The sequence below is a fragment of the Bufo gargarizans genome, chromosome 9 (assembly GCF_014858855.1).
Source record: "Bufo gargarizans isolate SCDJY-AF-19 chromosome 9, ASM1485885v1, whole genome shotgun sequence".
Lineage (NCBI taxonomy): Eukaryota > Metazoa > Chordata > Amphibia > Anura > Bufonidae > Bufo > Bufo gargarizans.
This window is the reverse complement of record NC_058088.1, coordinates 189414178-189434305: the sequence shown is the minus strand read 5'-3', so window position 1 is coordinate 189434305 and position 20128 is coordinate 189414178. Positions and strand designations below refer to the sequence as shown.

Genomic DNA, 20128 nt, shown 5'->3' with positions numbered 1-20128 from the left:
TTTCCTACAGCACTCCTACAGGAACATCAGGGTATTACAGTCTACAGATAAAGGCCTGGAGAGCACTATTGTGTACCTGGATGGTCGCCATCATGGCTTCATTTTGTGTATACTGTGTGGTCAACCCTACTCCCCCCCCCCCCTCCCAACTATTATAATCATATAAAACTCCAGCAAGTTTTTGAATAACTTAATTAAACAGACAATGGTTACAGTGGAAACCAATTATTTTTTTATTATTCAATATCAGGATCAAAAATCTTGCGTTACAAAACGGTTTCTTGCCCCAGGACACGAAACACAAGTGGAATCTCCCTGTTGAAACGCACGACACCAAGTGCGGTGAATTATTTATACTTTAGCTTTGCATATACATTAGACCTTGGGGAAATGGCGGTAGGCGGGGGTGGATCTGCTGGCGGCAGAGAATATAGGGATACTGCCATACTGATATAAAAAAAATAATAATAATATTTTATAATTTTTTTTTTAAGAGAGTGTGGAAATGAAAATTTCAAAAAGACCACAGGGGTTATAAAGCAGATAGGTGTGAACCTGGTTTTAAAGGGGTTCTCCGGGTTTCTAAAGCATAAGAGCCGTAAGTGAAGAGATTTTTTGGGAACTATGGCTACTGGGGTGGAGCTGCTGTGAGCACAGGTGGTCGTGGACGGGTTGTACGGATTAAATTAATGCACGTATCACATGACAGGGACTGCTTCAATAAACTTTATTTATAAAGAACCACCCAGAGGACCCCTTTTAAATCTAGCACAGACAGGGTAGGCTGCGGTACATTCAGTGCAAGGCCACAGGACTGACAGCCAGAGTTATAGTTCAGGGCATTGAGTCAGACAGGGATCTGCAGTCCTCCAAAATATTTTATATAACCGCAATATATATCACTAGACGTACGCTGACAAATACGATACTTCCAACTCTAGGGAGTCAACCCAAAATCCAAAAGGATGAGAAAAAAAAATAAAAAAATAAAAATAATATATATATATATTATTATTTTTAAAATCCCTCTTGGTAATCAGTTAAGCAGGGGCGTGAAGTAAATCGGGCTAAACCAACCTGTAAGGGGGAGGGGGTTTCAACCTGGCGCGACTAAACTAAAGGAGGAGATCCCCACTCTAACACAGATAACCATAATATCCCCCACCCCATATAAAAGACCGAGGCCTGATGAATCCCATCTATGCTCTTTTATTTGTCCGGAGTTCCCGGACGCACCTTTTCCCCGGTGCAGCATTCAACAAAAAGTTCCATAAACACCATAAATAAAACAAACTTGAGGGTACAAAAATATTTAGAGTGCCAACAGAGTGCGCAGTGCTGTACAGGGTGAGGAAGCAAAGGCAAGTGAGTGTATGTCGGAGGGCACAGCTCCTGAAGAGGGCGCCCTTAAGGTTCAGCAACCCTGCCAAGGAGCGCTACATAGCTCTGCCCAATACAGTGAGTACGGTGGTACAGTCTTAAATGCCAACCCCCGAGGTTCTTTTGGAGAGCCGTCAGGCAGACATATCTTGAGACTGAAGTGAATAGAGTTTAAGGGGTTGTGGAGGGAGGTGCCAGGACCTGGGCTCTACATTGTTGAATGGGGACCACAATAGCAACCATTTTTTGGGTACCCCATGCTGACAGCTTCCTTTGGGCAATACCACACAAACTCAACTCCCCACCAATACCCCCCTTCATTAAACCCCATCCAGTGATGTGTCCTTGAAGTGCACAGTTCAGCGACTTTCAACGTGGTGGCTTCCCAGCCGCTTTCCAATTGGTCAGTCTTGTGTGTGATGTCATCAGTGATGTCATAAGGATTTACAGGTCCTATATACATATTGAAGAACTGCCTTTAACGTTCACCCAAGTCCAAAAAGTTGAAGAAAAAGTCGTCTTCGGGGCCGTTACTGCGCAAAATAATTCTCTTTTTACAAGTCATTTACAAGTTTTTAGTCCTCCTCAGGTTTGGCGCAGCCGCCTTGAACGAAGCCGGGCGTGTGTGAACACCGGACGAAGACAAGCGAAACTTGAAGAGGCGTATATAATATATATATATTTATATATCTATAGAGATTTCTATATGCCAACAATGTGTCTCCAAGGAAATATTAACAGAAGGCACGGAGGATACGAAGCTCTAGTCACTAACAAACCTGCAAGGAGAAGAGACAAGAACGCTCAGCTCACATCCTGTCACACAGAGCAATCTGCTGCGAGGCATTCTGGAAGATGTAACATACAAGGCATAAGCCCTACATCTCCCACAATGCAAGACTGCAGAAAACAAAACCAACAGACGTAATTATGCAGCTTCGGCTGTAACTGGAGCAAGACATGCAATCCACGTGGGAATGAAGTGTAAAACATGGTATAATCTGAGGGTCAAAAAAAGCTCAGGAGCTAGGGGAAGAATCATGAAGGCAGCTTTGGAAGTGAATAGAGTATAAGGTGTGATTTAAAGTGAGGCTATGCAGTTCTAGTCCTGACAGCAGAATCCTGAATGGAGCTCTGGATGTGAATGGAGTGTAGGTTACGATGTGACCTGGGAATTAACAGGAGAACACTAAAGGCAGTTTTGGAAGTGAACCGAGTATAAGGCGTAAGAATTCTAAATGGAGCTCTGGATGTGAATAGAGTACTATATTAAGATGTGACCCTGGTACAGCTCTAAATGCAGCTTTGTGAGTAAATAGAGAACAAGGTGTGAGAATTCTAAATGGTGCTGTGGATGTAAACGGAGTATAACATAGGATGTGACCCTGGGATCCATCAGGTGAACTCTAAAAACAGCTTTGGAAGTGAATAGAGATTAAGGTGTGATTTAAAGTGAGGTAATTCAGTCCTAGTCCTGCCAGCAGAAATCTAAATGGAGCTCTGGATGTGAATGGAGGAGTATAAGGTAAGATGTAACCTGGGAGCCAGCAAGAGAACTCTTTGGAAGTGAATAGAGTACAAGGTGTGATCCAAAGCAAGGTCATGCTATCCTAGTGCTGATGGCAAAATTCTAACAAGTGCTCTGGAAGTGACCGGAGTACAACTTTAGGGTTCATGCACACGAACACAGGTCCGCAGACAGGGGGTCCTCAATATACGGTCCCCGGCCGTTTGTGCCTCGTGGATGCGGACCCATTCACTTGAATAGGTCTGCAATCCGGGAGGTGCGGTGCGGAACAGAGGCACTGAACCCCACGGAGGCACTACGGAGTTCATGTCGGTGCAGACGGATCACGGACCCATTCAAGTCGAATGGGTCTGCATCAGTCTGTGGAAATAGCACAGATGTTGCGGCCCCCAATGCATGGAACGGCCGGCACACGTTCATGTGTATGAGCCCTTATGATGTGACCCTGGGAGCCAACAGTAGAATTCTGAAGGCAGCTTTGGATGTGTGCGGAGCATAAAACTAGCTTAATATATAAAAAGATCAATACATATATAATATAGAAGCCTGTCTCAAGACAAGAACGTGCACTTACTTTCTGGTCAGGTAGCATTGGGCTACTCTGAAGGGGGTTATTCTGAAGAGGATTTAAGTGTCCGTTAAGAAGACCGGAGGGCCGATCGTGTTCGCAGAAGATGGTGCCGTTGACGTAGTGGAACCTGTCTCCTGGTACCAATCTGTTTCTGCATGTGGCACATGTGAAGCACTGAAAGAAAATGGAGACAACTATAAGTTGTAGGGGCCCATGATATAAATCAATACATGTATGTGCTTCTTAAAGGGAAAGTACAGCTTAATGCATCTTCAGGAGCACCAGAATAGGAAGCATTCCCCTTGAAGACTAAATCAGACGGACATGCATAAGGCTGGATTTACGTGGCGACTTTCTTACCTTAAGATGATACACGCTGCCTTGTGCCCGCATCACCATTTCGCTGGCCGGGATGGACTGTCCGCACGCACTGCACGCCCCGCTGCTCCCAAATAACCTGTCAGAGTTACAAGGGTCAGTACATACAGGAACAATAAAAATGGCTCTACACGCTGGACCTGACAATCAAACCGCCCGCTACATTGATCATCGTATCCATCACGGTCTGGCAGCCATCTTAATTTATCGCACAGAAGCAGAAGCAATTACTGAATGTGCAGACACTAATGTTACAAGGGCGGGAGCCATTACTGGACTGAGGTCTCACTATCACGAGTATATAATACTGTATATACCAATGCAGTGTCAGAAGCCGAGGTATCCAGATACAACCTAGATACACCACATACCCAGACAGACCTGACAGGACATCAAGATATAACCTAGATACCCAGATAGATCCGAGGAGCATCCAGATACACCTTACATATCCACACAGACCTGAAGTTCCTGCAAATACACGTTACCCAGATAGACCTGAGGAGCATCCAGATACCTCATAGGCCTGAGGAACACACGTAACCAGATGGACCTGAGGTTTATGGAGATACATCTCACATACCCAAATAGACCTATGGGGCATCCTGATACACTTCACACACAGAGATAGACCAGAGGAGCATCCAGATACACCTTACACACAGAGATAGACCTAAGGGGCATCCAGATACACCTTCCATACCCAGAAGGACCTAAGGACATCCAGAAATATCTTCCAAACCCAGATAGACCCGATGGACGTTCAGATACACCTTCCATACCCAGATAGACCTAATGGACATCCAGATACACCTTCCATACCCAGATAGACCTAATGGACATCCGGATACACCTTCCATACCCAGATAGACCCGATGGACATCCAGATACACCTTTCATACCCAGATAGACCCGATGGACATCCAGATACACCTTCCATACCCAGATAGACCTGAAGGACATCCAGATACACCTTCCATACCCAGATTGACCTGAAGGACATCCAGATACACCTTCCATACCCAGATTGACCTGAAGGACATCCAGATACACCTTCCATACCCAGATTGACCTGATGGACATCCAGATACACCCTCCATACCCAGATTGACCTGATGGACATCCAGATACACCCTCCATACCCAGATTGACCTAATGGACATCCAAATACACCTTCAGATACACCCTCCATACCCATATTGACCTTAAGGACATCCAGATACACCTTCCATACCCAGATTGACCTAATGGACATCCAAATACACCTTCCATACCCAGATAGACATCCAGATACACCCTCCATACCCATATAGACCTTAAGGACATCCAGATACACCTTCCATACCCATATAGACCTGAAGGACATCCAGATACACCTTCTATACCCAGATTGACCTGAAGGACATCCAGATACACCTTTCATACCCAGATTGACCTGAAGGACATCCAGATACACCTTCCATTACCAGATAAAGCTGAGGTACACCATGTCATAGAAGAGGTTTCGTGCACCACACTGCCATTTACCTAAAAACCATTTATGCAAAATTCTGCTTTGTTTTTCCGTCCTGCAGCTTCTATTCCAGTAAACAGAGGATCCTCAGAACACATTATATTGCGCAAACTAGCAGCGCCCAGCTTCCTGTATCCGCTCATTTTACTATGTCATCTTGCGAGGTAAATAGTCGCTTTGTCTATAAGCAAACTATAAGACGGCAGCACTACAAGTCTCAGCCTGCGTTGCGTTCTCAACTTCCAGTAACTGCGAGCTGTGGTTATGCTAAAGTCGCAAGCAGGCGCACAGGACAGTAGAGGCCATACGGAGGTGGTCTGCTGAGACTTGTAGTCCATCTCCGACACATTTGTTATGTATGTGGACGGGCAGGCTTCCCTGCTTGCCTCCCTTATTGACAGCCAGCGGCTCGTAGATTAGATGAGCTTATCGATTAATCCTGCCTGATTGCAGTGTAATCTCACACACCCGCTGCCCTGCAGCAGAAATACAAATTAATTGCAGAGACCTTCAGACTATGAAAAGTGAGTCCCGGTGGGCCCATAAACGTCCCGGCCTGTGAGGAAGAGGCAATGGCAAGAGCTGTATACAACTTTACATTAACCACATATACCGGCGGGAGGGAACCGGGTCAAAAACACAGTAATTACATCAAAAGACGCAGAAAAACTTTAGATATAGGTCAGGACCCTTTTAAATCGGCGTATATTTTATCCGAACTGGATTAGAGGGGCTAACTGTACCTCAACCCCAAAAATAGCAAGTCCTGGTGTCTGTACCTAGCAGGACCAATGTGAAACTAAGCAAAATATTGGGTATAATATAATATAATGTAATGTGCTGTGCTGTAATAAAATAATGTGGAAGCTAAAGCAATAAAAGACAATTACAATAGTATAATATGCAGTAATGTATTATAACTCATATGCAGTATATGATAAAATATACAGCAGTACATCTAATGTAATGTGCAATATTTGGAATTTTATTCAATATAATGTAGTATAATATACAGTAATGTAATATAAAAATGTAATTTGTGCAGTAATATGATGGAATGTAATAATAAAATGTAACAGTGGCATAGTATACAGTCCTGTGAGCCGGGCCCTCACGCCTGGTGTCTCCGTTGTATATTAGCCAGTTAGGTTGTGATGTCTTTTGTTCTGCACAAGAATCCTCCGAATTTGTAAAGCGCTGTGGAATATGACGACGCTATAGAAATTATTATTATTAGTGTAATATAACAGTATAATGTCTAATTATATATGATGGAATGTAATACAATATAATGTTATATATTACACTATAGTACATTATACCACTGTACGTTATATTACATTATATTGTATTACATTTCACATACTGCACTACTGTATACTAATGTAATGTGCAATATATGAAACGTAATGTAATATAACAGTAGTTATGTCGTGTGCAGCATACATAATGTAATACGATATAATGTAATGACAGAGTGGAATAATATACAGTAGTGTAAGTTAACACTAATACGATCTATATATTGCGTAACTTGAGAGGTTTTCCCAATTCGGGGGCCTGGGAAGATTGGTACTGCACTATAGGCCATATTGATGGTCACCAAGCTTTCCCAGATTCAGATAGTCCTGTTCTAACTGGTTGTTACAAATTCTATTATAACATGATGTACAGTACTGTGCCATAATATATTGCTATACAGTATAATCACACTACATATTACTTTGATATTGTTATATAACTGTATATTATATGACCTTATAGTATATTATATAGGTATATAACTGTATATTCTGAGCCTATAGTATATTATATTGGTATATAACTGTATATTATATGACCTTATAATATATATAGGTATATAACTGTATATTATGACCTTATAGTATATTATATTGGTATATAACTGTATATTATGAACTTATAGTATATTATATTATATAGGTCTATAACTACCAATATAATATAATATACTATAAGGTCATATAATTTACAGTTATATAACAATATCAAAGTAATATATAGTGTGATTATACTGTATCGCAATATATTATATTATGGCACAGTACTGTACATTATGTTATAATAGAATTTTTAACAACCAGTTAGAACAGGACTATCTGAATCTGGGAAAGCTTGATGACCATCAATATGGCAGCCTATAGTATAGTACCGATCTTCCCAGGCCCGTGAATTGGAAAACCTCTCAAGTTACGGTATTTACCACCTCCCCCCCCCACCCCGACCCAATCTGGTGCCTAAATGGACAGATAGGAAATTCAGGATTCTGAGAAAGCTGAGTGACTACCCTGGTAAGAGCTTTAATGGTTATAATCCAGCTTTCCCGGAAACAGATAAAACCCCCAAGTGAATATAAGCCCTTGATTGTAGTGGATATAAGATATTATAGGGGGGAAATGGCGCCAGGTTTCAGTCCTATAGGATCCCTCTGCAGCAAACAGAGCGGAATGAAATGTACACAGAATCTTTTGCGGTTCTATAAGGAGGGAGGGGGGTGGGGGGGGAGGGAAGTCTTCTATTAAATGAGCGTCTCCTTTTATTAAATGTTTTCCCTCCGTCTCCTTGAAGATCTCGGCAGTGTAATTGATGCGAGTTTGCCTTTAATATCCTGTTCTCTGGCTCTTCGACACAGTCCTAGAGCAGCCGCCAAAGTGCCGTCCTATCTAATAAAAGGCTCCGCGTAATGAATTTTCGATCTTAATTTAAACAGTAATTTAAGCGGCGAGGGGGAGGAGGGGGGGCTGCACATGGATGTGAGGGGAGGACGAGACGGGGACAGTGCCGGGCCATAGAATACACCAGATCAAAATCCCAGTCACTGCCTTGGACCTCATTCAGACACATTTTAGCGTGCGTTTTACATCCGCCAATCCCGACCACCTACAGCACCAATTTGGGCTGCGCCATGACTTGCGGCTTACGCTAAACTGTGTCCACGCCACTGCCGCATGAATGAGGCCTTATAGTGATCTATTGTCTGGTTTAATAAAGTTTATTGAAATTAGCTCTTTATTATCTTCCCTAGCAACTGGTCACCGAGAGGACTGGTAGTCACGGGCTGAACCCTTCTTTCAGGGACTGAATTACTACTGAAGATTAGGCCTCATTCGTACAAACTTTCTCCTAGTAATGCTTGGCTGCCCATAGCAACCAATCAGAGCCAAGCTTATCATTGTGCCAGAGCAGTTTAAGAAATGAAACCTGAGCTCTGATTGGTTGCTATATGCACCACATTTTTTTTTTACAAGGCTTGAACATATGATGCGCTCATGTCAATAAACTTTATTCAAAAGAAAGTGAACAATCTTTTAATGAATCTATAGGGAGGCAATAAGGTGGGAGTGTCGCATTGCGGAGGGGGCCATGTCTGACTGACCCAACTATGTATAATAAGATGATAAAATCCTTCACTTTTATGCCCAAGCTTCCCAATGGTGGAACGCCCCTTTAAGGCCACACCAATTTGGTCTTAAACCAGAGAAGATGGGTATAAAAATGATGGACTTTGGAAACGCAAGCTGCCAAAGAATGGAGCACCCCTTTAAGGCCACACCCATATGGTCTTAAACCAGAGAATATGCGTGTACATAGCAGTATACCAACCTGTGTGCCCCACGGCAGCTAATTATACCGGCAAACCCGCAGCCATATTGGCATTTAACCCCTTGTATTCTTCACCCAAACACCTCGGCTAAAAAAGTGACAACATTTACGGAGATAAGAGACTCCGTGCGAGGAGGGGGGCGAATGAAATTGTCGGCCGGGCCAAAAAGTGTTAATGCATTCAGCAGTGGGGGAGGGGGGGAGCTGATAATTTCGGAGGTTTGTGAGCCCTCCCGGTGAGGAGCGGAATTGAACTTAATAGAAAATAACAGGGGCTTAATTGATGCCATATGTTTCAATATTGCCAACAGGGAACTTCACCTGCCAAGTGGGAGCCGGGGGGAGCGATTCGGGGGTCACAAGGCTCGTTCCAGAATTAATATCCAAAGGCCCTTTGTGTTGATGGAACAGAGTCGAGAGCGGGTGCGGGGCGCACAAACGGGAGGCTAATATCAGGGTCTGGCGGTTACGCAACAGGTAACCACGTGGCGGAGTATGTGAAATTACTACACCCTGCCGAGGGACGTGTCCCCCCCAGGTTTGAGATTTAAAGGGACACGCCCCCCCCCAAAAAAAACATAAGTTCTGCTGAAACCTTTTTAGTAATATCTGTTTCTGGAAAAGCTGGGTGATTATGCACATACTTGCCCACCCAGGTCACCACATGGAAAATCTGCTTGAGAAGTACAGTAATCTGAAGCAGGGGCTTTACTTCTGACATTTCAGACTCTATGGGCGTGGACATATTGGTCTTTACCCAGCTTTCCCAAAATCGGATATAACCAGGGAAAGGCTCATCCCTATTTATACCCGGTCACAGGACCCAAGTCAGATCAAAATATCTCAAGTCTGACCCCAAATAGAGGACGGAGGGGGGTGGGCAAACTTATCTTCCCAGCTGCTCCCCTCATAAGCAAATAGTCCTAGAAACCAGCTGCTCAGATGGCAAGAACTTTTTGAGGGAAGGGTGTATATAAAGGATGCAGAGCGAGGGGCACCGTGTGGACGGGTGCGGCGGAGGGAAATACGCCCTAATGACATTTTCACCCACACAAGGCAGGACCCTCTGCCTACCCCTCCCTCCAGTCTATTCAGCTGTGTGGTCACCCAGCTTTCCCAGTAACAGACAACTTAATATGGCCACTTTTCCACATTACTGACTGGAAGGTAAGCCTGGTTCTTTAGCCTTAGGAAGGCTGACAAACTTCACAGGGAACATATTTTTGGACACCCAGCTTTCCCAGATGGAAGGATAGTTTCTGATTTGGTGATCGGCAGGGGGGATTATGTCGATGATTCAGGGGCCTTGGAAAGCTGGGTGAAATCCTACATGGAAGCAGTAACGGTGGCCATGTTGGTCGGTCCCTTGCTTTCCAAGACCCCTGAATGGCGGTTTAGCCGAAATCTTTGTATACTTGTCATTCAGGAATGCCAGAAAGCTGTGTGACACATCATGTGGGATCAGTAATGGCGGCCATATTGGTAATAACTCCGCTTTCCACGAGTCCCGAATGGAAAGTTAGGAGTGGAGGATGTATTACAACAGAGTTATTAGGTACCGTGATCATTCAGGACTCTAGGAAAGGTGGGTGACCATGCCTGTGTGAGCAGAGTGACCATTTACAACAACCCAGCTTTCCTAGACTCCTGCACGAAAGGTTACGAGTGGAAGATGTATTACAACAGATTATTTAGGAAATCTGGGTAACTATGCTAGTGTGAGCTATAATGGCAGCCATATTGGTAATAACCCAGCTTTCCAAGACTCCCGAATGGAAGGTTAGGGGCGGAGGATGTATTACAATAGAGGTAGGTACAGTGATCCCTTAGGACTCTAGGAAAGCTGGGTGACCATGCCTGTGTGAGCAGTAATGGCAGCTGTATTTGTAAAAACACAGCTTTCCATGACTACCAACTGGACGGTTAGGAGTGGAGGATGTATTACAACAGAGTGATTATTCAGGACCCTGGGAAAGCTGGGTGACTATGCTTGTACGAGCTGTAATGGCGGCCATCACTCAGCTTTCTGAGTAATCACTCACTGCCATGGCTAGCCTGGATCTCCCATTAGGAACATGGCGGCATTATCACCAGCGCCCGCTGCGGACCTAGCAGAGCCAGATGCACACTCACCGGATGTAGTCGTTCCGGCACAGGATCATGCCGCTCTTGGTGTAACACGAGGTGCCAATCTCCCCCAGCTGAGCCTGGCAGCAGGAACACTTGAGGCAGCGGGTGTGCCAGTACCGCTCCATGGAGTACAGGAGGAAGCGGTCCGCGATCTTGCCCCCGCAGCCTGCGCAGGCCTTGGGGGGGGAGCTGTTGCTGCTGACCGCCGTGGTGGTAGCTTCGGACGTCCGGTTATTCACCATCCCTGGTCCTGCAAGAGAAATGGAGGAGACGCGGGGGTGAGGATGTGCACGGCTGGCGCTGGCAGCTGCAGAGACCTAAGTGATTGAAAGAAGCACTTTGCTCAAGCACCAGAAAATAGCTTATTACACAGCCGTCCCCCGAGAGCGCAGCTAATCACCCCGCAACTCCTACTGCCTGCACCCTTTCACTGCTGGCCGCCACGTCCGCATGCCTTTCCTGTAGCATGCCCCCCTTGTGCATAAGTATTAGACCCCTAGGCCGGCCAGGACGCTCCCTGCCTTATTACAAGCCGATAATGCATCTGGTTATATTGGACGTTAACCCCGTAGACTCCACAGCACTAAGAAACCAGTCCGGACTCTACCCTGTCTATTACACTGTAACGGGGCCCACCGCTGCTCCCCAGCGCCGCGATTGCCGGGGGCTGCAAAGAATTAGGCAGCGTTATAATAATGCAGCGTCTGCCAGGAGGAGCAACTTATCTGCGCTCTGTACCGTATTACACGGCAGAGAAGTGGGTCGTCCAATTAAAGGGACAGTCACCGGAAAAGCATTATAAAACGGCAGGCGGGCGAGGGCCCTACGGCAGGCATCACCCGACTATAACCAGTAAAATCCCTAGAGGAATCCCTTTTCAGAATCCTTTAACCCTCGAGCTGCCAAGAACCTGCAAAGGAATCCACATGATGCGCGATTAACCCTTTGAAAAGCAGCGCCACATTAGGGATGGAGGTGGTCACTCAGCTTTCCCAGAACGGAAAATGTGTCTCGCTAGGAAATGTAACATTATAACTAGGCCTTGGTGATGTTCAGGAGTCTGGGAAAGCTGGGTGACAACCAATGCGGGAAGCGTGACAGTGGCTATATACGGGTTGTCATTCAGCTTTCCCAGGAACAGATCAGGCAACGGGTTTAGGCAATTTTAAAGATACAGTAATGAAGCGCCTGCATTTCCCTGCAGGGCCACTGGGTGTCACCACTAACTACAGGAGATCCACTGTATAAGTGTATGAGTGAACGGTCACATTTAAAGGGGGATTCTGCTTCACTTTACCCTCGACAGACCCCTAATTACAGTGACACAGGGGCCTGGGCGGCAGGTCAGTGTCACCATGCAGGTGATGGTGAGCTTACAAAGCAATGCGGGATTTATTTAAGGTGGAGTTACCCTTTAAAGGCCCATTCATACAACCGTACTGCTCTGCGGATCCGCAAAAAAGCAGAACCGTTCTTCCGCAAAAAAAAACTAAATAGAGTTGTTAATATGTTCCGTTTTTTTGAGGATCCATATACTTATATGGGTCCACGGAACGTTTTCTGCGGACAAGTATAGGACATTGAAGTTTATTTTTGCGGAGCCGCGGTACGGAATAACGGATGCGGACAGCACACTGTGGCCCATAGAAATGAATGGATCCGCAGACCTTCCGCAAAATTGCAGAACGGGTGCGGATCCGTACATACCGTCGTGTGAATGGGACCTGAGTGTCAAGCACTAATTTGTTCTTCAGGATGTGGGCATAGCTGGCACTTCCCTCCTGTGCGTTGGCGCGCCTCGTGCCGTTCATTTCTTATGATTACATTATGTTATCAAATCCGCTGCTAATTACCCTGGAAATCCCGGCTCCTCCTCCCCGGGGGACACTAGAGAGACCCCTAAAATGGGAAGATTAAGTGAGATTTACAAGGACGGGCGAGGCGCCAACATGTCACCTGCCGTCATAATCTGGGATTGCCACACGACCCATTCACAAGTTGCCCCAAGTGCCCCAGACCCTCGCGCTTAAACCCCTTCATAGCTGTCCACCCGAGACCCCCAACGAACCCCATAGAGTCCTCTGAAATTCTATTCAGCCATTTCCCAGTTCTGTCTCGGCGGCGAGGTGCACCCAGCTTTCCCAGAGTACTGAAAGGCCAACCATCTACTAACAGAGACATCGGGCACAGATCCAGATATCTGTTCAGGAGTCTGGGAAAGCTGAGTGATAACACTGATATAGCTGTAAATGCCACTCTGCAGGCATCACCCAGCTTTCCCGGAAACCGAGAACCCAAAAACTAAGGACGGGCCTAGAAGACACAGTCTTCAAACTGAATGCAGCACTAAAGGCTGCTCCACCTGCAGTTACCCAGGAGTTAAAGGGGGGCTCTGACTGTACAATGAAACAAAGTTCTTCTACTTCCTAAAGGACATTGCCTTGTGTTTTTCCAGGTCTCCGCTTGCTGTCGGTGAACGGAAAGAGTCTTATTGCCATCCATGTTTTGGAACAGACTGGGAATGAGAAGGCTGCTGGTGATGCAGGGGTTAAACCCTATTGGGATGCGGAACAATCCCCCCCATTATCTCCAGGGCTCTGGCTCTGAAAAGGCTGAAACAGCTCCTAATGAAAGCCAAGTGGGATGTGGACGCCCCCCCAGGCCGGGTACATGAGTATTAGAGCGTCAGCTCAGTGGTCCAGATTCCTTTACTGCAGAATATCCGGACAACACTGCTCATCAGACTCAATAACACTGGGAAACCGTGAAATGGCATATCAGTGCCAGCCTAGCGCAGATGTAGCAGAGCTGACTTGCCATAACGTGTAGTAAGATTTGTGGTTTTACATGGGACTGCAGAAAAACATTGTTTTCTAGATCTGCTATTAGATGACAGTATATTATATCACTGCAGTTACGGTACAGCCGGATACAATGACATTACTACTCAGCCTGTTATCCTATAGGACAGCACCAGTCCATGACTGCTAGTGCGTTATATCCGTATTACAGTCACAGCACAGTCTTATCTAAACTATGGGGCAGTATACAGTATACACATCTTATTACACTCTGGTATATTACAGTACAGTCTTATCTAAACTATGGGGCAGTATACAGTATACACATCTTATTACACTCTGGTATATTACAGTACAGTCTTATCTAAACTATGGGGCAGTATACAGTATTTACTATTACAGTATACACATCTTATTACACTCTGGTATATTACAGTACAGTGTATTACACTCTGGTATAAACTAGTTTACAGTATAGACTGCGATATTACGGTGCAGTGTACTACACTCCGCAATACTACGGTCCAGTGTATTACAGTATAAACATCTTATTACACTCCAGTATAGTTATTATATTACAGTACAGTGTATTACACTCTGGTATATTACACTACAGTACAGTGTATTACACTCCGCTATACTACGGTCCAGTGTATTACAGTATAAACATCTTATTACACTCTGGTATAGCTATATTACAGTACAGTGTATTACACTCTGGTATATTACACTACAGTATATTACACTACAGTATATTACAGTATAAACATCTTATTACACTCCAGTATAGCTATTGTATTACAGTACAGTGTATTACAGTACAGTGTATTACAGTACAGTATATTACAGCTGTACCACCCCGCACTGTAATATAATATAACACTACAGACTGGTATATTACACTACAGTATATTACAGCTGTACCACCCCACACTGTAATATAAGACTACACTCTGGTGTATTACAGTACAGTGTATTACAGTACAGTATATTACAGTACAGGGTATTACAGCTGTACCACCCCGCACTGTAATATAATATAACACCACAGACTAGTATATTACAGTACAGTATATTACAGTACAGTATATTACAGCTGTACCACCCCGCACTGTAATATAATATACCACCACAGACTGGTATATTACAGTACAGGGTATTACAGTACAGTGTATTACAGCTGTACCACCTCGCACTGTAATATAATATACCACCACAGTCTGGTATATTACAGTACAGTATATTACAGTACAGGGTATTACAGCTGTACCACCCCGCACTGTAATATAAGACTACACTCTGGTGTATTACAGTACAGTATATTACAGTACAGGGTATTACAGCTGTACCACCCCGCTCTGTAATATAATATACCACCACAGACTAGTATATTACAGTACAGTGTATTACAGTACAGTATATTACAGCTGCACCACCCCGCACTGTAATATAATATACCACCACAGACTAGTATATTACAGTACAGTATATTACAGCTGCACCACCCCGCACTGTAATATAATATAACACCACAGACTAGTATATTACAGTACAGTATATTACAGCTGCATCACCCCGCACTGTAATATAATATACCACCACAGACTGGTATATTACAGTACAGTGTATTACAGCTGTACCACCATGCTCTGTAATATAATATACCACCACAGACTGGTATATGACACGTCCCGGTCTTTAGATGGGAGCTGGTGGCACAGAAAGTGAATGAACGCTCAGAAGTTCACCCGCGGTCCCGCCAATGCCACTGCTCTGCCCACCTACCTGCCCGCTGCTGCCCTGTCTCCGCTCAGTACAGATCCACTAGATCTCGGGGTTCGCAGATCTCTCTCCAGAACATACAGATCCCAAGAGCCGAGCGACCACTGACTGCAGCTGCCCGCCGGCGCCTGCTTATATAACCACGCATGTGACGTCACCCGGGGGCCTCCTACCGGTGCCAATCAACCACCAGGGGGCGTTCCAGCTGTCAGAAAGATAAATGGCCATTTAAATAGGGGAGGTCTCACTGCTGCCCCCCTGAGGCCACCTGCTGCAATGCGCCCCTCATACCTGATAAAGGAATCCTAAAATAACTCCCTGGTGACTTGATCGTATGCTGGGAGTCGTAGTTTCACAAAAATTGGAACGCCCTACACTGTCAACAATTGGAGAAGATGATTGTCTTACATTTTCCATGATTAGAGGACCGCACACTAATCATTTACTCATACTGAAATCCCAATGTGACCAGTGTCAGTATTTATGCATCATTCGCATTCTATTCCAATTCTGTTTTGTCTCCTGGGGAAAAGTAATACCACAATTAGTAACATGTGTAATCATTTACTCCATGGAGCTCATTTTGGGGCGAGGCGGACGAATTTTGGGGCAATTAATGAGTAAAAGGGGGGTCGTTAGGAATCCATTGCAGCCATTATAAGGCGCCGATTCCATTAAAGCAGTGATATCGTCACTCTGGAGGACCCGAGTAATGGAGGACATCGACTGCCAAATGGGGGCTCCTTTAAGATTTATGACTCTGACTAATCGCGAGACGGCCTCTGTTGCCCATAGCAACCAATCACAGCACAGCTTTCATTTCCTAGTCTGCTCTGCCAAAGGAGAACTGCGCTGTGATTGGTTGATCTCTTAAGACAGGGGTCACTTTAACCAGCAGGTAACCTGATAGCACGGGCACGGACCACAGTCTTTGATCCGCCATCTTTGCCCTTCGCCATGTGACATTCATACAATGACCATTATTATTTAATAGTGCTCCCTGAAGCGGAGTCTGCGGACGTCCCCATAAATCGCGGGTCCGGCGACAGCTCCATTGTGCCAACGACAAGCTCCCTTCGCACAATGCCCAGGACGATATTGACTCACGTGCAAGACAATGGCGGTCGCTGCGGGTCGGCGTAATCCGGATCGTTCTGCATCGTGACCGTCCCTAGGAATATTCTCTGCATATCTAGACCCATTTCTCCTGCTTCTGCGTATCTAGACCCATTTCTCCTGCTTCTGCGTATCTAGACCCATTTCTCCTGCTTCTGCGTATCTAGACCCATTTCTCCTGCTTCTGCGTATCTAGACCCATTTCTCCCGCTTCTGCGTATCTAGAACCATTTCTCCCGCCTCTGCGTATCTAGACCCATTTCTCCCGCCTCTGCGTATCTAGACCCATTTCTCCCGCTTCTGCGTATCTAGACCCATTTCTCCCGCTTCTGCGTATCTAGACCCATTTCTCCCGCTTCTGCGTATCTAGACCCATTTCTCCCGCCTCTGCGTATCTAGACCCATTTCTCCCGCCTCTGCGTATCTAGACCCATTTCTCCCGCCTCTGCGTATCTAGACCCATTTCTCCCGCCTCTGCGTATCTAGACCCATTTCTCCCGTCTCTGCGTATCTAGACCCATTTCTCCCGCCTCTGCGTATCTAGACCCATTTCTCCCGCCTCTGCGTATCTAGACCTATTTCTCCCGCCTCTGCGTATCTAGACCCATTTCTCCCGCCTCTGCGTATCTAGACCCATTTCTCCCGCCTCTGCGTATCTAGACCCATTTCTCCCGCCTCTGCGTATCTAGACCCATTTCTCCCGCCTCTGCGTATCTAGACCCATTTCTCCCGCCTCTGCGTATCTAGACCCATTTCTCCCGCCTCTGCGTATCTAGACCCATTTCTCCCGCCTCTGCGTATCTAGACCCATTTCTCCCGCCTCTGCGTATCTAGACCCATTTCTCCCGCCTCTGCGTATCTAGACCCATTTCTCCCGCCTCTGCGTATCTAGACCCATTTCTCCCGTCTCTGCGTATCTAGACCCATTTCTCCCGCCTCTGCGTATCTAGACCCATTTCTCCCGTCTCTGCGTATCTAGACCTATTTCTCCCGCCTCTGCGTATCTAGAACCATTTCTCCCGCCTCTGCGTATCTAGAACCATTTCTCCCGCCTCTACGTATCTAGACCCATTTCTCCCGCCTCTGCGTATCTAGACCCATTTCTCACGCCTCTGCGTATCTAGACCCATTTCTCACGCCTCTGCGTATCTAGACCCATTTCTCCCGCCTCTGCGTATCTAGACCCATTTCTCCCGCCTCTGCGTATCTAGACCCATTTCTCACGCCTCTGCGTATCTAGACCCATTTCTCACGCCTCTGCGTATCTAGACCCATTTCTCACGCCTCTGCGTATCTAGACCCATTTCTCCCGCCTCTGCGTATCTAGACCCATTTCTCAATCTGGGAAAGCTTGATGGCCATATTGGGATTGAATGGGTGAAGCGTGAGTGGCCGTATCAGGTGGAGTAAAAAAAAAAAGTCAGGTGGAGTAAAAAAAATAAAAAAATTGTGAACCCCACTGGAGGCATACAGCAGGATGGTAATGGGTTTGTTGGGTCCGTCTCCCGGGTCCCGTCTTGCTGGGCGTCCATTCTTGCCTGGAATTGCTAGAGGAAGAGGCTTTCTTAGGCCGTGCGGCTCCTCTCCTCCTCCAGCTCTTTGATTTCCTTCATATTTTAATTGAGTCTGGGGAGAGATGAATGGATGTTGGTGGAGAGCGGACAAAGGCGAGAGAAAGACCCCCGGCGACCAAGGGGCTGGAAGACTTTGATGCCCTTAATAGATAATATTCAAGCTCCTTAAGAAGAAAGCCCATTAGAAAGTCTGGTTTTCCAAGGTCAGCTCTAGAGAAGCTCCGCACAGCGGCCATGATTTCCATCTTCACTTTACATGACAAATGAGTGGAAGAGGACTTCAAACCCTTCCCTGGAACTGGTGAACAATAGGACCTGTTAGTGCCCCTCTCCCCAACCCCCGGGACGACTTGTCATATGGATGAATTTATCTACTCACAGCATATTAACCCATCAAGACAATCTAATTAGATATATATATATTTATCGTAAATTAATTTTATTCTATTACTGTCATATTCTTAATATACTAGAATTAATATACTATAATACTATGAAAATTAATAAAATTATCTATTATGTTGCTTGCATTTATTTTATTCAGATTTTTTAAGGGATAAACAAAATATATAATAAAGTTGACTTTGTAAACTTATTTACAAAAAATAAAATAAAAAGGGACTTCCAGTTCCGGCCCCAGTGATGTAAGAGTGAAACACGAGCTGTTCCGTGCCGATTCAAGAGATTCCTTATTTGATGGGACGCCCTATGGATTGGCGGCGAAAACAACTTCTTCTCAGTGCCACTCTCATCCAGCGAGGATATCCAAGATGGTGCCACCTTCACCAGACCGTCACGTGAAGTCAGAGATGGTGGAGAATTCTCAACCCAGCCATAACTTATAAAAAATAAAAAATAAACCCTGGTGATCTTGGTGGCCAAGCCCATAACACCATCTGGAGAGGCTGGTCACGACCCTGCAGAACTTGTGGGAAGGCAAACGCTCACCGAATTGGAGCTTAGAACTCTGAAGGCAGAAACTGATGCTGATTATGCCTGCGCCGAAGGGAGGAGCAGTCAACTTTTATGGAACAAGGTCGATGACCTGGAAAATCAGTCACACCAAAATAACCTCTGAATCATGTGCCAGAATCCATAAGACCCTTGGAGCTCCGCCACCAGTGTGAACCACAAGGCTGGAAATTGAGACCCTTTGCAAGGTGGAAAGCAGGGTCGGATTGGCCATAGACCTTACAGGGAAATTTCCCGGTGGGCTGATGACCAGGGGGCCGCCTTGGCCCTCCTCATGGCCGGCCTGTGGAAGTTTTTGGGGATGTATTTTGTGCTGCTGGCAGTATTTGGCTCTGTCGGGCTGGTATAATGTGCCACAATATGGTATTGCTGGCCTTGCCCTCCATCAATTTGGACCTGACTACAAAACGGGGCCACTTTTAGTATTTTTTCCAGGACCACTTTAAGTTCCCACTCTGCCCCTGGTGGAAAGGGAACATTGGGTAGGTCATGTCCGATCTCCAGCATCATCTAACCATACCTCTAGAGATAAAAGGAGCTCTCTGCGACCTCGCCACCAGGTAATTATCAAGTACCTTGACTACACCGATAAAATGGCTATCCTGGGAGCGAGCAAGTCCAGATACTACTATACCAGCTACTGTTTTCTTACGAAGCTCATGATTATTTAGGATAAGCCATATGGATCGTCTCTGGGAACGTGAAAGGACCTTGAAGTTTTTGATGGTACTAAGCCACCTGAGGAGCCTCAACACTAAT

General features: G+C 45.6%; 1 protein-coding gene across 1 annotated transcript; it reads right to left on the bottom strand.

Annotated features, from left to right (window-relative positions):
* Positions 1-209: 209 nt before the first annotated feature.
* LOC122946441 (LIM domain transcription factor LMO4-A) lies at positions 210-15853 on the bottom strand. Its single transcript, XM_044306079.1, has 5 exons — positions 15711-15853; positions 11128-11374; positions 3840-3936; positions 3483-3653; positions 210-2159 (listed from the first exon to the last, which is right to left on the bottom strand). The coding sequence occupies exons 2-5, from the start codon at positions 11364-11366 to the stop codon at positions 2151-2153; spliced, it is 516 nt and encodes a 171-aa protein (XP_044162014.1). The 5' UTR covers positions 11367-11374; positions 15711-15853; the 3' UTR covers positions 210-2150.
* Positions 15854-20128: the final 4275 nt, after the last annotated feature.